General features: G+C 27.5%; 2 protein-coding genes across 3 annotated transcripts; one reads left to right on the top strand and one right to left on the bottom strand.

Annotated features, from left to right (window-relative positions):
• Positions 1-3,878: 3,878 nt before the first annotated feature.
• On the top strand, positions 3,879-7,730 carry LOC132952294 (deoxynucleoside kinase-like). Its single transcript, XM_061024557.1, has 5 exons — positions 3,879-4,305; positions 4,830-4,968; positions 5,158-5,336; positions 6,234-6,352; positions 7,474-7,730. Exons 2-5 carry the CDS (start codon positions 4,852-4,854, stop codon positions 7,725-7,727), a joined length of 669 nt encoding a protein of 222 aa, XP_060880540.1. The 5' UTR covers positions 3,879-4,305; positions 4,830-4,851; the 3' UTR covers positions 7,728-7,730.
• LOC132952292 (neurotrophin 1-like) lies at positions 7,017-19,260 on the bottom strand. 2 transcript variants are annotated; one of them, XM_061024555.1, is made up of 7 exons: positions 19,036-19,260; positions 10,698-10,864; positions 9,141-9,395; positions 8,985-9,063; positions 8,819-8,869; positions 8,329-8,447; positions 7,017-7,207 (listed from the first exon to the last, which is right to left on the bottom strand). In XM_061024555.1, exons 1-7 carry the CDS (start codon positions 19,081-19,083, stop codon positions 7,141-7,143), a joined length of 786 nt encoding a protein of 261 aa, XP_060880538.1. In that variant the 5' UTR covers positions 19,084-19,260; the 3' UTR covers positions 7,017-7,140. The 2 variants fall into 2 exon arrangements, with proteins under 2 accessions (XP_060880538.1, XP_060880537.1); XM_061024554.1 differs by lacking the exon at positions 7,017-7,207 and adding an exon at positions 8,042-8,271.
• Positions 19,261-21,068: the final 1,808 nt, after the last annotated feature.

Raw genomic sequence — 21,068 nt, 5'->3', positions numbered from 1 at the left:
TTTATTTTGTATCTAAACAATTTATTTTAGTTATAAATAATTTAACTTATTTTAGGTTAATAATATGTATCAGTGGATTTTATCAGAAGCATTCTTAAATTGAAATATTCAGCTGAACGTGTTCGGGGTAGTGTATAGGCACTTATAATGAAAAAGTGGAGACGGTGTGTCAGTCTGGATTTTAGATTCTGAGTGGAACGATGAATGTATTGATTTTACTATGTCTTTTTTTTTTTTGTGTGCCATCACCTTTTAGGACATTAAATATGCTTAGATTTTCTTCAACAGTATCTTTTCTGATAGGTAAGTGAATCTAGTTGTTACTTTGGGGGGGGGTCAAAAGTAAAAAATTCCTAGTAGTTTTCAAAAGCGCCGTGAAAATCAAAAGACAAATTAAGGAAAAACGGGATTTTTTACGCAAAATCTGTCTTCGAGAAAATCGATTTTGGTTTTTGGTGTAACTCTAAAACAAAAGACCGTAGGTACATGAAATTTTGACTGAATATTTATATTAGCATTTTCTATACACCATAACAATTTCAAAATATTTTGACCTGTTTACGGACATTTTCAGTTTCCATTTTATTTAGTTTTTTTTTCTATAAATATCAATAAGATTTTATTTGTTGGTTAAAAAAGCTTAACAATTTAATAGAAGATGTCCTCACCTATCAGACCATGACTTTCGAAATGTTATTAAATTCGACCATATCGATGAATGGCAAAGCTGCTGGACTAATTGCAATAATAACAAACTCAGAGAAATAAACCAGCAGTACTACCATGGCCCAAACCATACGAGATGTCCAGAAGGGATGAGGTTATTCTTGTCCGCCTACGAATAGGCCACACCCGTATGTCACACGGATACCTTATGGCCAAAGAAGATCCTCCATCATGCACTACTTGCGGAACAATAATTACAGTCAAACACGTCCCCCTCGAATGTCGCCAGTTCAACGAAATGCGTATCCAACAGGAACTACCGGAAACACTATACATCTCTGTACTTTCACCCACTCCCGAGACGTCCAAGAAAATAATCAAATTCATAAATGAAACTGAACTACGTCATCTTATTTAAAATGTACAAATATAATAGTAATAAGTAATCTATGTGATTGAATACATGTAACGCAGGCTAATAACCTTGTAGTTGATGCCTTTAATAATTAAAAAAAAAAAAAAAAATTTAATAGAAGACTCCTAGTATATTGTTTCAAAGGCAGATGAAAAAAATTCAAAATCCATAGAAACAATTTTTTTTTTATAAGCATTTAAAGTTCAAATATTGACAAGACGTTATACGTCTAAATGACGAAAATTTGCCAACTAATAGAGCTAGAAATTCATAAAAAATTTTCTTTTTAAATCTAAGGTATTAAAATATAATACAAGATTCCTCATAAGTTTTTCTACCTTTATCAAAAAAAAAATTTCTAGAAGAAATTCAAATTAAATTTTTATGAGCGTTTGAAATTCATATTTTTACAACATTTGATATTCACTCGATTTCTCAAGGTGTATTGTTAAGGTGTCGTCACTCTATACGTATACACCCTTGAAAGAAAATATTACCACAGAATATATGAAATATAATGAATTTCATATATTCTGTGGTTACACGTCACTGTAGCGTCATATCGTAATATAACGTCCCATATCAATAGTGTGGTTATAGTCACTGTTTATACCCATAGATAATATAATAATTATATTATCTATGTTTATACCACGTTAGTCTGTGTTCATACTGCCTTCGTATACGCAGTGATATTCTATTTACTTTTTATTATTTAAATACTATCGACAATTTGTTTAATTTTTAGATTCTGAGCGAAGCGATGAATGTATTGATTTTACAATGATGTGTGTTTTTTTTTTTATATTATTTTTTATTTTTGTGTCTGTCATCACCTTTTAGGACAGTAAAAGTGCTTGGATTTTCTTCAACAGTAACTTTTCTGATAGGAAAGTGAATCTAGTTGGTACTTTGGGGGGTCAAAAGTAAAAATTTCCCAGTAGTTTTCAAAAACAAACGTGAAAAACAAAAGAAAAATTAAGGAAAAACGGGAATTTTTACGCAAAATCTGTTTTCGAGAAAATAGATTTTGGTTTTTGGTGTAACTCTAAAACAAATGACCGTAGGGACATGAAATTTTGACTGAATGTTTATATTAGCATTTTCTATACACCATAAAATTTTGAAAATATTTTGACTCTTTTTGAGCTGTTTACGGCCATTGTCAGTTTTCAATTTTTTTAGTTTTTTTTTCTATAAATATCAATAAAATTTTATCTGTTGAGTAAAAAAGCTTGAAAATTTAATAGAAGGCTCCTAGGTTATTGTTTCAAAGGCAGATGAAAAAAATTAAATTAAAAATCCTTAGTCACAGTTTTTAATTATAAGCATTTAAAGTTCAAATTTTGACAAAATACGGAAAAATCACGAAAAATAGCAAATTATTTTGATGAGAATTCATAAAAATTTTTCTTTTTAAATCTAAGATTTGAAAATGTAATATAAGATTACTCATAAGTTTGTCTACCTTTATCAAAAAAAAAAATGTCTAGAAGAAACTTAAATTAAATTTTTATGAGCGTCTGAAATTTATATTTTTACAACATTTGATATTTACTCGATTTCTCATGTAACAATTTTCTTATTTTATTGTAATTAAAAAACGAACGACTGTAGATACTTGAAAATTTCACTGAATGTTTATATTAGCATTTTCTATACACCATAAAATGTTGAAAATATTTTGACTCTTTTTGAGCTGTTTACGGACATTGTCAGTTTTCAATTTTTTTAGTTTTTTTTTTCCATAAATATCAATAAATTTTTATTTGTTGGGTAAAAAAGCGTGAAAATTTAATATAAAGCTCCTGATATATCGTTCTAATAGCAGTTGAAAAATATTAAAAATACATAGGCACAATTTTTTTTTATAAGCATTTAAAGTTCAAATTTATAATTTATTAATTATTTTGTAGTTAAAAATGTATAAAATGTTTAACTTTTATGGCTAAGGATTGAAAATTTAAAACAAGGCTCCACGTAAATAGGTTATATATAAATTACTTTATTCACAATAATATCATCAAATATACTTGGTAATAACAATAGGCTGACTGACCGTTTTCGCTCAGAATCGGTTTTCTTATACAATGATATTATATCATTGAATTCAAATTTAACACCATCCATTACAGTGACCCACTTGTAACCTACTGTACAGTAGAGCGACATCCACATTCAAAAGAATAGTTGGAAGAAATCTGTAAGTCATTGCGAAAAATTGCAAGAAGAGGATTTTATAAAAGAAGGCTTACGTGACGAAATTTCGGAGCCAATAATAATGACCATTAACCCAGACGAAGATACCGACGATTCAGAAGATGAAGATGACATAAATTTAAATGAAAATTGTGATTTGTAAAATATTGTGTTATAATTATGTATATATTTTTTAATGTTAGATAAATTAATTTATTTTATTTGTATTTGCGAACAAATAAAAATCGTGATAATAAATTAGCAAAACTGTTCATAATTTGTATTAAGAAATATTGCATTTAAATAACGGCGTAAAAAATAATCATATTTAAGATAAAATACAAATGAGTAATTAATTTAAATTTGCCGCGCTTTGTTTCGCGCGTGTTTTAGAGCCCCTGCGTCAAAACGTCCACCAGGCGCGCTAACGTCGAGGGCCATTTTTCGTGAAAAGGACTTTTTTTTGTAGTAGTAGTCCGTGATAATATATAAGATTTATTATCTATTCTATGTATACACCCTGATTGAGCAGGTATAATTTTTAAAATAATTCAAGAGAAAAACCAAATTACAGGTCTGCCAATGTTTGGAACGTAAATCTGCATTCCTCTTTCCTCGTATTCTTTCGGAAAGAGTTGTCTTTCCCGCTTTTTTTTATCAGTCGAACATCTATCAACAATAACAAGAAATGAGAATATTTTTATGAGATATACGAAAAATAAAACCTTTTGTTTATGATATTGCGGCTCGCAAGTGGTCGTTCTGCTCGTTTAGTTAACACGTAGCGCAAAAAACACATATTATGAGTATGTAACCGGTTGGCTGGTGGTTACTATAAGTTGACAAAATAACAAAGCGACGAGCTCTGATTGCTACATGTCCTCTGAGTCTGAACCTTAGCTGTTTCATTTTGAAATCTGTGCGTTTTCGAAATTTCGAAGATTTCTTACGTGCGGCGCCCCAATAAGAGTATTCGTAGATACTGGCTCTCGTTACTGCTACGTAGATTTAATATAGCCTATACAGTAAGTAATTTTTTCAAGATTTTTAACTAATATTAGTTATGGGGATACCGGATACCAATTACCCAATTACTTTATACTTTATAGGTATCTACGTATCGTTAATTTTATTTGGTAGTTATTTTATTTTGTAAGAATATTAAAATAATTTTCTGATAAAATTTTAACATGTCATTGGTAAATACACCTTAATTTCGATTCATATGAAATAAATAAAAAATGTTTCTGCAAATTATTAAATATTTCTATTAAAATTGCCTAGGTACTCACTATAAATCAACTTTGGCATTTTGCTATCGATTAGTTGTAGGTATACTATTCATTAATATCTTTACATTTTTCAATAGTCAAATCTGAAACTAGGTATTAAATATTGTAATGGGTTTTTTATTTTAGTTAAGATACTTATCTATTTAGTAGGTACCTATTCAATAATGATTTTACAACACATCCTAATATAAGCGAAACTAATTTTTTGTTTTCATTAGTTCTAAATAATGTTTACATTATTATATTTGATTTTTTAGTTTTAGTTTTTGCAACAATAACATGAAGAAGCAGATAGTTAAAAAACCATTCCGTGTAGCTGTTGAAGGAAATGTTGGATCTGGAAAATCTACATTAATAAAGTATTTTGAAAAGCTTAAGGAAGTTGAAACAAATCCTGTGAGTATAATATTTTGCTAGTTATTAGTTATTATGGGTGATTATTAGATAACAATAAGTACTATTAATAATTTTATAGTTATTTTATTCAATAATACATTTGTATTAGTTTAAAATTATATATTTTTATGTAGGTAATTCAAAATGTTTTTAAAATTTTAATTTATGTATTATTATAATATCTTATAGGAACCAATAGAAACATGGCGAGATTTAAATGGTCATAACTTACTTCAACTGACATACTCGGATCCTCACAGATGGAATTTTGCTTTTCAACATAATGTACAATTAAGTCGTTTGAATTTACAGTCAAAAACTACAAACAAAGACATACAAATGTTTGAACGTTCATTACAAAATAATAGGTAATATTAGTTTAATAGTTTATAATCAGCTATTATTACAGATTGGATTTGAATATACTAAAAATATCATAATATACCATATTATGATATCATACACCTATAAAATAATATTCTTCTATAAGTCTATATATTATAATATGCAAAAAAAAAGTTAATAAATATAAAGAAAAGAACTAGTACACATTTAGTATCTTGTCCATGCATTTTTTAACTGTTGAAGTTGACCGTATTGTTAAATGTTTTTATCTTGCTTTAAAGTTTTTTCTAACCATTTATTTTGTTATAGCATTATGCGCTACTATTAATCTAATATAATTTTAATTAGCTTATAATTCAATGGGGTAATTTTAAAATAGAAACATATTTTTAATTTTTGTATTTGTATCAGGTAGCTTTATATAGTATCATACCTTAGAAAAATTGGGCATGCTCAATGCTCATGATTGAAGAATTTGACTATGATTTCTATAAGTTTCCTGGAATCAGTGGCGAATCCAGGAAGAGGGCAAAAAGGGACACTATGTTTAGCAAATTTTGGGACTTTTTATATTTTTGCCCTCCCATACCCCTCCCAAAATTAGGCTCTGGATCCGCCACTGCCTGGAATAGCAAGATAACAGTAGTTGCCAATAATTAGCTTCCAATCAAAATAATGGTTAATAATGGTCATTAAGGCATAATATTGTTCTGCAGCTTAGTCAATCTTTGCAAACTGAATTACTTTAATACAGATAGTGTAGTTTATAATATAAATCCATGGATAGGCATATTTTAAGGATTAGTTTTTAATTTCTATCATACTTGAATTGAATATAGTATATTAATATACATTGTCTTATTTAAAAAAGAATTTTTTCCTATTCATTCAAATATTACAATTATTAAATTTTTTTTTAGATATTGTTTTGTGGAGATGGCGCATGACAAAGGATTATTATCCAGTCCTGAATATGGAGTAATGTGCCAATGGTATGAATACATCGAAACAAATGTAGACATTGGATTAGATCTTATTGGTAGGAATTATACATTAATTATTCCTATAGTAAAACAATTATTTACAAATTATTTAGCTATTAATAATTCCCAAAGTTCATTGAAACTTGTATCTACAGTTAACCCATAGTAGTCGCGTATATTTGTAACACTACTAGGCTCGTATGAGGTTCACTTTTCCAATTTTCAATATTAAAAGTTGTAAATTGAAGTCTAAGTGAGAGTTTTGTCATAAATAATTAATTTAGATCACTAAACTATAACTAGGATTATAACTATATCTATTAACTATAACTAGGACCAGTCAAAACTGTAGCCATTATGACGCAACACAATAAAAAAACAAAACAAGAAAAATGCAATTATTAGTCACATATGAGCGCACGCTTACATTATTGGTAGTAACAAGTTTGATCTATTGTCATTTAAAAACAAAACTACGGACTGGGTTATTTCCTTTATAGAAAAATACCCAAATAAGATAACATAGGGTAGTTCGTAGTTTTTAAAAATTTAAAATATAAATTGACTCCAGTGGTAGCTATACTGGTTACAGAATGAGTACTGCGCTTATACTCGACTTCTGACAGGTTAATATAGATAGTTTTATATTACACACAATTCACTATTTTATTTTTAAAATATTTTTTATTTATATGTTTATATACTCAATCTTAATTTAGAGTAACCACAGTTGGAGACCACATTTTGTTTAGTTTGATCCACGTGTTTTTGTCAACTTTTGTTTTCCAAGATTGGAGCAGCCAAAAGATTGCTTTTCCGCCATGTGGCTTATGCAAAATGCAAATTAGGCGGTTATTAGAATTAAGATGACACGGGAATTCGGCGCGGTTAGCCTCATACTTTGTCGCCATCTAAACAAACAGACTGAGGTTACTCTTATCTGAGAGAGTATAAACCTTAGGAAAGCATAAATAAAAACAGTTTGGTTTTTTCTGATAAATTAATTTGTTTTAAATTACATTCATTATTACGGATTCTAAACTTAAATTGTCTTTAATCAAAAAGCATTCTACTAATATATGAGAATTTAAATGTTTTTTTGTACTTGGTTGTAGATTATTTATTGATTTTTTTAAACGTAATTTAAGACAGTATATGGTAATTTTTAATGTTTCAGTATATCTAAGAAGTTTACCAGAAATTGTGCATACAAGAATGCAACGTCGCAATCGTCCAGAAGAGCGTACTATAAAACTTGATTATTTGATAGATTTACATGAATACTATGAAAAATGGCTAATGGAGAAATATTTTAATCTCCCATGTTCATTATTGGTAATAGATGTCAACAAAGACTTATCTGACAATCAGCTTGTAGATATATATAAAACTTATGAAAATAGAATATTGGGAAAAATACCAGTTTTATAATGTAATAAGTTTCTATTGTTAGTGATATCATGTGTCACACAAATAATTCTTATAAAAATGAATGCATGTTATATTTTAAATTCAAATAGATATAATTTATATTAATTTGTGTCTAAAAAAAAATGTTACATTTTAACTCTGAAGACATTGAACACCGTTACCTTAACTTTATTTTAGATTACATTTTCAACTAGATAATATTTTACATGTTAGTTATATCAGCCAAATGTTCAATAAAGAGTACACATATTTACACATTGTTACGAAATTACATTATATCAATTTATAGATTAAAATATACTTTTAAATTTTTCTTGTTTAACACCTAGTTAGGTAATTTTTCCTGTCTTCAAACATTGTTGTTATATCTGAAACTTTACTATACATGCACTCACAACATGATGGTATTCTAAAATTTTCATAATATATTTCATTAGAATGTTTAATGCCAACCATTTTTTTATAGATATATTTTTGTACACAACTTGATGAGTATCCAAATGGTAATTTATCATCAAATTTGCACTTCGCTTCAATTTTATTTCTACACAAATAATTCAATTAATTCAAACTCTTGTACATTCTTAATTTTGATACTTACATACATATCTCCACTCGAAAACCTTGTTGAAAATTGGTGTTGTTAATAACTAGGTCTTGAATAACATAATGCCATTCATTGGTTTGTGTAATAGCTGCTTGCGGAAATATAGTTTCTACCTAGAAAATATTTTTTTATTAAATAAAACATATTTTTGACATTAATTACCTATATTATGTTATGATAAAAGCCTAGAATATACCAAGCGCTCAAAACTTAAAACGTTTACAGTATTGACCGTGGAAAATTCTTGCATAATATATTAATATACGAACTGTTCTACACTTATTGAAAATATTTATTTAAATTTCTAAATCACTTCCATACACTAATGCCCGTATGCATGTAATGTGACACATAAATGGAGTATGCATTCAGTATAGTTGTATATTTTATTATACATACTTTTTAACATTTAAATTACATGAATGCACTTATTTATAAAATAATATCTTAAGACACATTAATGTTATAGTTGATTGGTACTTACTTTTGATTCACACAATGATTCAAGATTACTATTGGATATTTTTGTATGTATCTAAAGTATAAATGCATTTGTATAATTAACAATTTCAGTAGGTATCATTATTATTTGAAATGATATTATTACACTAAATGTATAATATATTGTATACAATATTAAGGTTACTTACTTCATTAGGTACAGTATCTGTTCCAAAATAAGAAGTTGACATATATTTGCTGGTTCTAAAAATATCGGATAATTCTTGTCTGATAATGAAAAAATAACCAATTTAAGTACATCAGTTTTTGAGTATTTTTGAAAAATAATTTGATTTGATGTTTACTTTGGATAATTATCAACTTTGACACAAAAAGTTTCGTTCAATGAACATTTTTCGATTACTTGTGGATCTGGTATAAATTTGTTGATTGAAACTGTTGGATTTGGTGAAATTCTTTTTTTACGCAATTTTTTACCGGTGCTAGCTTGCTTATTGGTAATATTGGTTGTATTTTCATTTGTAAATAATGATTTGGTCAAGTTTGCTGGTGGTAAATCTCTTACATTTATATTTTTAATATTTATAACAGGTTCATTTCTAAAAATAAGAAAATTATAAAGACCAGTGAATTTACAAATACAATTTAGGTTTGATAAATATTTTAATCAGAGGATCTTAATGGTAAAGTTGTCACCTATATTTGTTTTATATTAATTAATAATTAGTCCTTGAGTCGCAGCCATAGAGTTACTTTATGGTAACATACAGCCTATGTTGAAGCTCCTTCTAATAAATATCATCGACCACAATTTATCAGTACTCAATGTAAAACAGATAGGTGTACCTAGTGCACGATTTAAGATAAGATAATGTCGATGTAGGTATGTAAATCGAAATTCAAACGAGTAGTTTTTCTGTTATTAGACTGTGTATAGGTAGGCCGTAGGTAACTACTAGAAATAATGGTATTAGCTTCATAATAAATTATTTGAAAAATAAGAGTGTAAATGTACAATGATGTGTTGTACTTGTACATTTAACTAATATTGAGTTAACTTATCTCCTATGCTACCTGGTGTCTACACTCCACCAATGTAGGTACTTTTATTTTGTCTCATTTAGTTCTATCCTATCCAGAGGGCCCACCAATCACCATTAACCTTCAAGTGCCAACTATACTTTTCACACCTCATTAGCGGAAAAAAAATCACCATTATTTCTCATTATATGCCCATTAACTGCCAGTCAACGATTAAAAATCATATAAATTATACATCATCGTGGTATTCTAAATGGAAAATTAAAATCAACAACGAAAGGTCTTGATATAATATTACTTTTAGCCTTGAACAAGATAATATAGAGTTCTTCCGATTTTTCTGGACAAAAATCGACCTGACGACCTCCAGCTAAGGTCAAGATAGTTAGGAAAAGTTCCAGAGACCACCATAAATGTTGACGATTGAAAATAATTTTTTTCGAAAAAGTTTAGCCCTATGTATTATTATACTATTTGAAAAAATTATATGCTATTATAATATAAAATAAATCTTATAAATTATAATATTAATTATTTTTTAGAATCCATTAGTAACTATAATGACTACTAACAATATAGTAAGTATACCTACTCACATTTGTCTACCATTTTTTAATTGATATGTTATGATATACCCCTAGGTACCAATGTACCATTATGCTTATATAGGTAGTATATTAGTGTGTGCAATAGTGGTATACCTACTTATACCTATAAAGTTACTAAATACTGATGTTCATCATTTTTCATATGTCGTGAATGTCATTCGTGATTTTGGTCCCATTTTAATATTTTATATAGTTGTATTATATTAAGTTATGAAACCTATATAGGCATATAGGAATTACCAATCAACCTACTTTTGATCTTCCTTATAACTTGATGTGATGGCTGCAGTAGTTTCAGTAGTATTTTGATCAAAAAAACGTGTTCTTTTCGGCATATGCCTTGCAGAAGACCTCAAATACTGTTCCCAATATGAATTATTGTCTTTTGTTTGTTGTGCTGTTGAGTTAGGCCATTGAACCTAAAAATCAAATCAATTTTTTTAACGTTTTAGTTAAGACCATTTTAATCAGTTTAATTGTTACAATATTAACATTGAACATTGGTCAATCGTGCTATTTTTAGGGCCCCGAAGAGTCATTAAAACTAATTAGCCCTGTAAGGCTGTAAAGTGTAAATTAACACCGCGAAAAAGTTATCTAATTTATTATGAATGCAATTCTTGTAAGTTGTATTGGCTACAATTTGGATTTAATTAATGTAGCGTATGTTACATCATTGCGTTTATTCTATAAGCATCGTAATATGCACAATAGGCATATTATGCACTTACTATAATATATTAAGCCCCTCCGGTTTAGGTGCCACTTATATATTTTATGATCGTAAGGCTCCGGCCAATAACGCTATGTAAGAGAAAGGCAGTTCCCTGCGATTCCATCGCGCGCACCTGAACTCCGTACAATCCTATCTTTTTGGTAACTTTGTTCGTATATATTGTAAGTAATAATACATTTGTTTGTGTTAATAGTAATTTAGATCAATCGTTATTTATTTATAATATTAAGATCCTAATACCATTCGTGCTCCCGAGCTACTATATTCAAAAGAACTAATTTCTTCCCTGAATATCTTATATTTAACGGGTCATCCCCGACCACGTAACGTTTAATATTTGATCACTTCATGACTAAGGATAAATGTCGGTAAATATTTGTTTTCCAAGAATAATTAACTACTTAATTAAAAATAAAATATGTAAGTACACTTAATTACCAGCTCAGTTTACGTTATACCTAGGTACTTGATGCGGTGTAAAAAAATTGCATTTACTCAATTTAAAATTGTAATTTATTTTTTTCATCCTATTGATAGCAACTGATGTATTTTTGAATTTTGAATTATGTTTTATTGTAAGGGCCGACGGCCGAGGCACTGTGTGCCCTCGATTGGCCACACTGCGCCTCGTGCCCATAATACACCGGCACGGACCGCGTCCGGAGAGTCTTTTTTTGGCAAGCGACCGATGGCGCCGTTTTCGTCCCGCGTCCAGTCGAACCGTTTCCATGGCTCCGTTTTAGCCTATTTATCGACGTATACTAATTTGTATGATAGTTACTATTAAAAAAATAGTTATTTTTTAATATTGCGTTCGCCGCCATCGTTCGCCTACGAGTGACGTACTAACACTCTCGTACTGTGTTTAATAAAGTTAAATCGTTTATAGATCGAATCTGTTGTTAATTGTCCCTGACCCGAGTACCCTCTTAACCACCCGGTTAAAAGTGTACGCTAACACTATAATGGTCAATTTAGTAATGTATATTAGTATAATAATATATATTTCATTAAGACTTAAGTATTAATAATACAAGAATACAATGTGGTATAATTAAGCTTAGATTATGTCATCAGGAGTTTTAAATATTAAAGCTTACAATTTTGGAGACCTCACTGTTGCAGGGTATCTAATTTATAGATTAGGTGTTTAATATTTTTTTAACTTTTTGACGTTTTTACGTTTTAAAGTATGATTTTAGATTCTGAGCGGAACGATGAATGTATGGCATAATTCTAGTTTAGCAACCTATCGATTTTCAATTTTTTTCCCCAAATTGTGTGTTTTAAAGTGCTTTATAAGAATGTAAAAAAAAAAAAGCCCGGACAAATTTAGTTTTGAAGTTATTGATCGGAAACTTTAAAAACTTCATTTTTTCGTTACGCCCATTTTCTTAAAAAAAAAATACTTAAAATTGAATATTTTTAAATTTTTTTTTTTCAAAGTGGGTGGTTTTTAACGCTTAATAGATTGGTAAAATCAAAATTTACCTAACATACTTACTTTTGATGTTTTGCACGTAAACATTGAAAAATACCATTTTCAAAATTAATAATAAATCCTTTCTAAAAGAATGTATTGATTTTACAATAATGTGTGTTTTTTTTTTTGTTTTTTTTTGTGTCCGTCATCACCTTTTAGGACAGTAAATTTTCTTCAACAGTAAATTTTCTGATAGGAAAGTGAATCTAGTTGGTACTTTGGGGGTCAAAAGTAAAAATTGCTCAGTAGTTTTCAAACGTGACGTGAAAAAAAAAAAATTAAGGAAAAACGGGAATTTTTACGCAAAATTTGGTTTTTGGTGCAACTCTAAAACAAATGACCGTAGGTACATGCAATTTTGACTGAATGTTTATATTATCATTTTCTATACACCATAACATTTTCCAAATATTTTGACTTATTTTGAGCTGTTTACGGATATTTTCAGTTTCAATTTTTTTTAGTTATTTTTTCTACAAATATTAATCAAATTTTAATTGTTGGGTAAAAAAGCTTGAAAATTTAATACAAGGCTCCTACTATATTGTTACAATGACATTTGAAAAATATTAAAAATCCTTAGTCACTGATTTTATTTATAAGTATTTAAAGTTCAAATATTGACAAAATACGAAAAAATCACAAAAATTAGCAAATTATTTTGAGTTGAGAATTCATAAAAATTTTTCTTTTTAAATCTAAGATTTGAAATTAGAAAATGTAATACAAGATTATCCATAAGTTTATCTACCTTTATGAAAAAAAAAATATCTACAAGAAAGTCAAATTAAATTTCTAATAGCGTTTGAAATTCATAGTTTACAACATTTGATATTTACTCAATTTCTCATGTAACGATTTTGCTATTTTGTTGTTATTCAAAAACGAATAACTATAGATACATGAAAATTTTACTGAATGTTTATATTTTCATTTTCTATACACCATACAATTTTGAAAATATTTGACTCTTTTTGAGCTGTTTACGGACATAGTCAGTTTTCAATTTTTTTAGTTTTTTTTTCTATAAATATCAATAAAATTTTATTTGTTGGGTAAAAAACCATGAAAATTTAATGCAAGACTCCTGATATATTGTTACAATAGCAGTTGAAAAATATTAAAAATACATAGGCACAATTTTTTTTTATAAGCATTTAAAGTTCGAATTTTGACAAAATTTATCAAATTTAAAATTTAATAATTATTTTGTAGTTGAAAATTTATAAAATGTTCAACTTTTATAGCTAAGGATTGAAAATTTAAAACAAGGTTCCGAGTAAATAGGGTTTATATAAATTACTTTATTCACAATAATATCATCAAATATACTTGGTAATATCATAGGCTGACTGACCGTTTTCGCTCAGAATCGTTTTTCTTATACAATGATATTATATCATTGAATTCAAATTTAACACCATCCATTACAGTGACCTAATTGTCACCTACTGTACGGCAGAGCAACATCCACTTACCCACCTTTTAGATTCTGAGTGAAACGATGAATGTATTGATTTTACAATGATGTGTGTTTTTTTTTTTATTTTTGTGTCTGTGTACACGATAAGTAGTCGAAATAATGCTTCGATTTTCGACTTCAGTATCTTGTTCGATGGGAAAGTGAATATCGTTGGTGCATTGGGTAGGTCAAAATTTTAATTTCCCAGTAGTTTTCAAAAGCGATGTGAAAAACAAAAGAAAAATTAAGGAAAAACGGGAATTTTTACGCAAAATCGATTTTTAACAAAATCGATTTTGGTTATTGGTGTAACTCTAAAACAAATGACCGTAGATGCATGAAATTTTCACTGGTTGTTTATATTTGCATTTTCTATACACAATACAATTTTGAAAATAATTTGACTTTTTTTGAACTGTTTACGGACATTGTCAGTTTTCAGTTTTTTTAAATTTTTTTTCTATAAATATCAATAAAATTTTATTTGTTGGGTAAAAAAGCTTGAAAATTTAATAGAAGGCTCCTAGGTTATTGTTTCAAAGGCAGATGAAAAAAATTAAAAATCCTTAGTCACAGTTTTTTTTTATACACGTTTAAAGTTCAAATCTTGAAAAAATACGGAAAAATCACGAAAATTTGCAAATTATTTTGAGTTAGAAATTCATAAAAAATTTTCTTTTTAAATCTAAGATTTTAAAATGTAATATAAGATTACTCATAAGTTTGTCTACCTTTATCAAAAAAAAAATGTCTAGAAGAAACTTAAATTAAATTTTTATGAGCGTCTGAAATTTATATTTATACAACATTTGATATTTACTCGATTTCTCATGTAACAATTTTCTTATTTTATTGTAATTAAAAAACGAATGACTGTAGATATTTGAAAATTTCACTGAATGTTTATATTAGCATTTTCTATACACCATAAAATGTTGAAAATATTTTGACTCTTTTTGAGCTGTTTACGGACATTGTCAGTTTTCAATTTTTTTAGTTTTTTTTTCCATAAATATCAATAAATTTTTATTTGTTGGGTAAAAAAGCGTGAAAATTTGATATAAGGCTCCTGATATATCGTTCTAATAGCAGTTGAAAAATATTAAAAATACATAGGCACAATTTTTTTTTATAAGCATTTAAAGTTCAAATTTTGACAACATTTATCAAATTTATAATTTATTAATTATTTTGTGGTTAAAAATGTATAAAATGTTTAACTTTTATGGCTAAAGATTGAAAATTTAAAACAAGGCTCCGAGTAAATAGGTTATATATAAATTACTTTATTCACAATAATATCATCAAATATACTTGGTAAAATCATAGGCTGACTGACCGTTTTCGCTCAGAATCGTTTTTCTTATACAATGATATTATATCATTGAATTCAAATTTAACACCATCCATTACAGTGACCCACTTGTAACCTACTGTACAGCAGAGCGACATCCACTTATCCACCTTTTTTTTGTTTGTCTTTTGCAGTTTACTCTGTAGGCTCTATAAATTATAATTAATATAGGTAAGTATATAATTATTCTATAGGTATAGTTCTGCACTGTATTATTTTAATACCTAATCGCATTTATATATACAGGAATACCTACGATCGATAGTAAAATAATAACAATTCTATTAAGTACCTACGTAATTTCATATAATATCTACATTGTTAAATATACTAAAAAAATAATGATACGTAATTATTTTTTATTTTTTAATTATAACATATAACACAAATAAAAAGTATAGTTTGAGTTGAAGCTCTGATGACCTTGTGAATTTGTAATTTAATCATGACTTATTATCTATTTTCAATAGTCTTATCTTATTATTTTAATATATAATTAGCAAATTGTGTACCTACCTATAAAGTAAAACTCGATTAATGTAACTGAATATAATCAATATTGTAAAATTGGTTTGTTCATTGTTATTTTACTTAATAAAAAAATATAGGTAACAATTTTTGTTTGCGTTTAACTAAAAATCTAACGTTTTATGTCAGAGTCAAATACAGTCGGAGTTTCTAATTTAGGAACATAACATGTCGATGTCACATCGCTTTTATCATTATTTGTTTTTAGCAGTTATTCAATTGTATTACAAAGATATTTTCAGTAAAATGAGTAATGATTAATTAGTATAATCATAATAATATAATATAATAATGTACTAAGATTTTTCATCAGGCGTTTTAATGCCTACTTTAATATAGGTATATATATAAGGTTTATCATATTTAATTTATATACAACAAATAGGCATACTGTTAGTTAACCCATACGTGCGAATGTCTATAGGAATTTTTTACAAAATATCTTATAACTTATAAGTTATAATAACCTACGTATTAAATAAGTTTTGATGCAAAACTGTAAACTTATATTAAAATATGTACAAAAAATAAATATGTGTTGAATGGTTTACCTTCACACTGCATAAATAAAAAAATGTATACCTTAATTTTTAATTATTACATTTTTTTGCACTTTGTATTGATCTCAAAACCTTTGAATTATGTCCGTGCAAATTAACTACCTATTAAAATATTGCTGGGAATGAATATGAATGTAAAAAGTGTATTTTTTACCTCAATTTTTACCAATTTTTGTACCTAACCTACTATTACAGAATGTACCTATTATGTATATTAATATAAAAACCTATCTACCAAAAAACTATCGAATATTGTTCTATGCGGTGCAACACAATTACGCACTTTTTACCTTTCCATAATTTTGATTATTTGACATATTTTTGTTTATATTATGTATTAAGTTATTAGACTTATTATTGATATTGGGAAATTTTTTGAACTTAATATTTATGACCTTATAATTTGTTTTTTGTTTGACGTGCAATAAATATTTCATACTAGGTATACGTATTAAATTATTATTATTTTTACTATCATTATGAGTAAATCTTATATGAGTAGACCAATACCGAAAATTATTTCTTTTTTGACGCGTAATAATTGTGATGTATTATATTATAATTATTTCTTTTTTGACGCGAAATAATTGTGATGTATTATATTATAATTATTTCTTTTTTGACGCGTAATAATTGTGATGTATTATATTATAATTATTTATTTTTGACTATAGATATTATGTTAATATTAACGTTGTTAATTTTTTTGAATTTTATGAACTTTTATGAATTTTATTTATTATATAATTTGTTTTTTGTTTTATGCATATAATATTATAATATATAGGTACTAAGTTTTAGTAATGTAATTACCTAAATCATTAAAGATATTATAGGTTAATATTATTGTTAATTTCTTTAATTCCAAGAATACAAAATATTTGTTTTGTGCAATCGTTGTTGCGTTTGCTCAAATATAAAAAGGTAAAAAGTGCGCAATCGTGTTACGCCCCTTCGTGTGTATGTTAGCGTTAATGTATGAAATTCCGTAATTCTATAAAATAACTAGTTATTTTATAGAATTACGGGTACTTTCAGTTAATGTATTGAATGAATCCATAAATATATACTTCAACTAGTTATTCTACATACCAACTAGATATTTTATAAACTAACAATAATGGTTTAGTTAATGTATTTAAAACTATTATTGAATAAAAGTTTTAATCAAATTACAAATTACAAACAAAATCAAATGTTATAGTATTAAGTCAAACAAGCCTTACAATATTATATAAAATATTAATATAAATATAAATTTTAAATTTACAATTTATTTATTAGTACAGGAACTTTTTGGGTGGCATTTAGAATTACAAAGTAAATTATTTTTTAAACATATGCACCGTTTTGTGGTGCACTTTTGTTGGCATGTACATTTAAAAACCCCTTGTCCATTACCAAGTGATTGGGATTCGGATGCTTTTCGAAGGCAAATATCTACATCTGGAACGTCACTAAGCGTAATAAACTTTTCTGTGCATAAACTAAATTGTGACCTCGCGTAAAGTTGGTAGTAATGGTTTTAAAATACAAAATGTAGTCAAATGATCTTGATAGACCAACACAAATTTATATTCACCATCAGCTTGACTTTGATAATCAATAAGATCTAATTGACATCTACTATTTAATTCAGAAAAAATCATAGGATTTGTCACGATACCTTTTTAGATTTACTATCTTATCTTATTATTTTTATTAATAACAACAACGGTAACAAATTTTGTATGTTATCTAATCCAGTCCCGGTCATATCTACCTAATGATATAAATGTCATACATTAACGAAAACTCAATCGGTATTTTATATATTAACTAGTAAAACCGTGTAATTTATATATTAACGAACATATTTAGGAATTTTATAGAATAACTAGTTATTTAATAAAATAACGTATTACATACATTACCGCTAACATGTACAATTTAAACTATTATTGCGGGTTTAATAATGTATAGGTACTTTCTAATAGTAAAGTTTCTTTAATAAATAAATATCATAAATTACGAGTGTAATAAGTCTGTAGGTTAATAACTAATAAACATAAACCTAGGTAACATCATCGACTATTGGACTGTACCTGATAGTAAGTACCTAGGTACCTATAATAGTTTAAACGTGGGTATTAATTAAACATAATAGGTATATTATATTATTAACTTATAACAATAACTATGTTTGATACTATATATTATACCTACTTATCGAAATCATCCTAGCATATACCGAAACTTACTACATATTATGTAAAATAAATCTATGACATGCGTTTAAAATTGTAAATCAACAATAGATAATTCAATAATCATTATTCCTTAACTTTTGATTTGCTGTAAGTTAATATTGAATCCCTAAATTAATAATACTATATATTGACGCACTACACGCACAATGGTAAAATCGTTGAAACAACAACGAAACCAGTAAATAATTAGTGTTATTCGTATAAAAAGATTTCATTACCGTACTAATGAGAGCCAATATAATCATCAGCCGCGTCCATACGGTCATTTTGTCAAATATGTACTAGTAAAAAGTTTTAAAATGTTTTGTATAATATATTGTTTGACAGATTGTAACGATTGATCGATGTATGCGTAAACGTAAACGTAAATTGTATATTATAATATTGAAATTATCGTTGCACGCCGACACAGCCAGTCGGCGTAACTGCTATTTAAGCACTGCCGTCTGCTAGACTATAGTCATGAGCTCTGCTGCACCGGGCGTCTATATAGGCACGATGGTACTCTTGTTCAATTGAGCAGTTGGGCGGCTACGGCTACCTATGTCTATAATATCTAATAATATCTAATTTCAAACAAATAGTTACCAAGTTATTTATGACTTATAATATAACTATAAAAGTAGGTATTTAAAGTATGGACGATACTGAACCAAAATATTTTTTGGTGGCAGGGTATCACCTACCTATTCCACAGTTCACCATAACCTTATACAGGGTGTTCCTTTCATTATGAAACACTCATTATTTCAGAAAGTATTAATGTTTTTTAAAAATATTTTTTTACATAGTTTCTAGTTGTTAAAAAACAACGTTTTTATAAACATATTATATTTTTAAATATTTTTTATCCTTATAATTTTTTTAATTTTTACTCTTTTAAATGACTACATAGAGTTTTAAATTCATATTCCAAAGCAGAAGTATTTTGATGTATTATAATCGAATTTAGGACGAGTAGTTAATGAGTTATAAGTATTTAAAGTTTTGTTGTGCGGAGAGGAGTGGTACGGGGTTACCTCGCAAAATGTTTGTCCACTACTCCGCTTGTCTACACTTTAAATACTTATAACTCATAAACTACTGTCTACTCGTCCTAAATTCGATTTTTATGTATCAAATACTTGGAAAAATATTCTGCTTTGGAATATTAAATTAAGACTCTATGAAAACGTTAATTTTCGTCTGGATAATTAATATTATCAGTAAAAATAATCATATTTTGTACATAGTAATATACCTAGTAAAATATTATAATATACGTGTGTTTGTTGAAGTTTAATCGTATGCATACCTATGTAAGGAAAATATGTACTGTCTGTTTTTAACAGTTATGTTGATTACTAATGAAATAATTAGGTACTGTACCTATAATAGGCCAAGGCTGGGCAAGTTAATGGTTTTTTTTTAACTCAGTTAAGTTAAGTTAATATGCACCAATAATAAAAATTTAAAAGTTAATTTAACTACAGGTTAACTCAGTTAAGTTAAAAGTTAATACACACTTTTTGTTAACTTTTTATTAAGTTAAAGAAAAGTTAATTTGTTTAAAAAACGCTAGCGTACTTCACTTTTTCCAACCTAAAACTAAATTATAGGATATGGTGTTTATACTTCATACAGTATTTCCATATAAGTTAGATTCAAATGATTTTAATTTTTAACTTTGTAATGAACCCAATAATACGCATGATATATTATTGTGATCGTTTCGCCTTCGGCTACATTAGACAACATAAAGACTAGATAAGTAATAGCACATAGAAATTCGGCTAAATAAATCAAAGTCATATATCCTTTAGAAAACCTATGGGAATATAACGAGATGGCAATGCGATATTGAAACCGCATTTCAATAGGCCCTACAACTTCAATTGAATCATAAATGTGTGAATATAATATTTAGATATTGTTATGAAATATACATATTATATATATGTATATATAATGCATAGTATCTAAATAGTGACGGATGGCGTATAACATATATTGCAAACAGGTCACGATTCTTGGAATAACCAGGCGTGGGAATGCATCGATGATTAATTAAACAACGTCCTCTGAAGTCCACAGATAAGTCGATAGACTAGGGGGAAATGGGAGAGCAGGAGGCCCTATAAAACCAGACCCGAAACGGCCTGTAGATTAGACCATATAGTACATACGAACACCTTCACGAGAGACAACATAACAACTTTGTCAATTTGGACTTAAAATATTTTATGCAGAAGAAATTTAATAAACAACTTAA

Source organism: Metopolophium dirhodum, chromosome 9 (assembly GCF_019925205.1).
Source record: "Metopolophium dirhodum isolate CAU chromosome 9, ASM1992520v1, whole genome shotgun sequence".
Lineage (NCBI taxonomy): Eukaryota > Metazoa > Arthropoda > Insecta > Hemiptera > Aphididae > Metopolophium > Metopolophium dirhodum.
The sequence above is the reverse complement of the archived record's forward strand: the minus strand, read 5'-3'. Positions and strand labels throughout refer to the sequence as shown.

What these genes read in the sequence shown, in the direction of transcription:
- LOC132952294 (XM_061024557.1), top strand. Translation starts at nt 4,852, where the DNA reads ATGAAGAAGCAGATAGTTAAAAAACCATTCCGTGTAGCTGTTGAAGGA. An exon ending in AGGAAGTTGAAACAAATCCT is followed by an intron (nt 4,969 to 5,157) that starts GTGAGTATAATA and finishes AATATCTTATAG; the next exon opens with GAACCAATAGAAACATGGCG. An exon ending in CATTGGATTAGATCTTATTG is followed by an intron (nt 6,353 to 7,473) that starts GTAGGAATTATA and finishes TTAATGTTTCAG; the next exon opens with TATATCTAAGAAGTTTACCA.
- LOC132952292 (XM_061024554.1), bottom strand. Translation starts at nt 19,083, where the DNA reads ATGACCGTATGGACGCGGCTGATGATTATATTGGCTCTCATTAGTACG. An exon ending in CAGATACTGTACCTAATGAA is followed by an intron (nt 8,870 to 8,984) that starts GTAAGTAACCTT and finishes TTTATACTTTAG; the next exon opens with ATACATACAAAAATATCCAA. An exon ending in TTTCGAGTGGAGATATGTAT is followed by an intron (nt 8,272 to 8,328) that starts GTAAGTATCAAA and finishes TTATTTGTGTAG; the next exon opens with AAATAAAATTGAAGCGAAGT.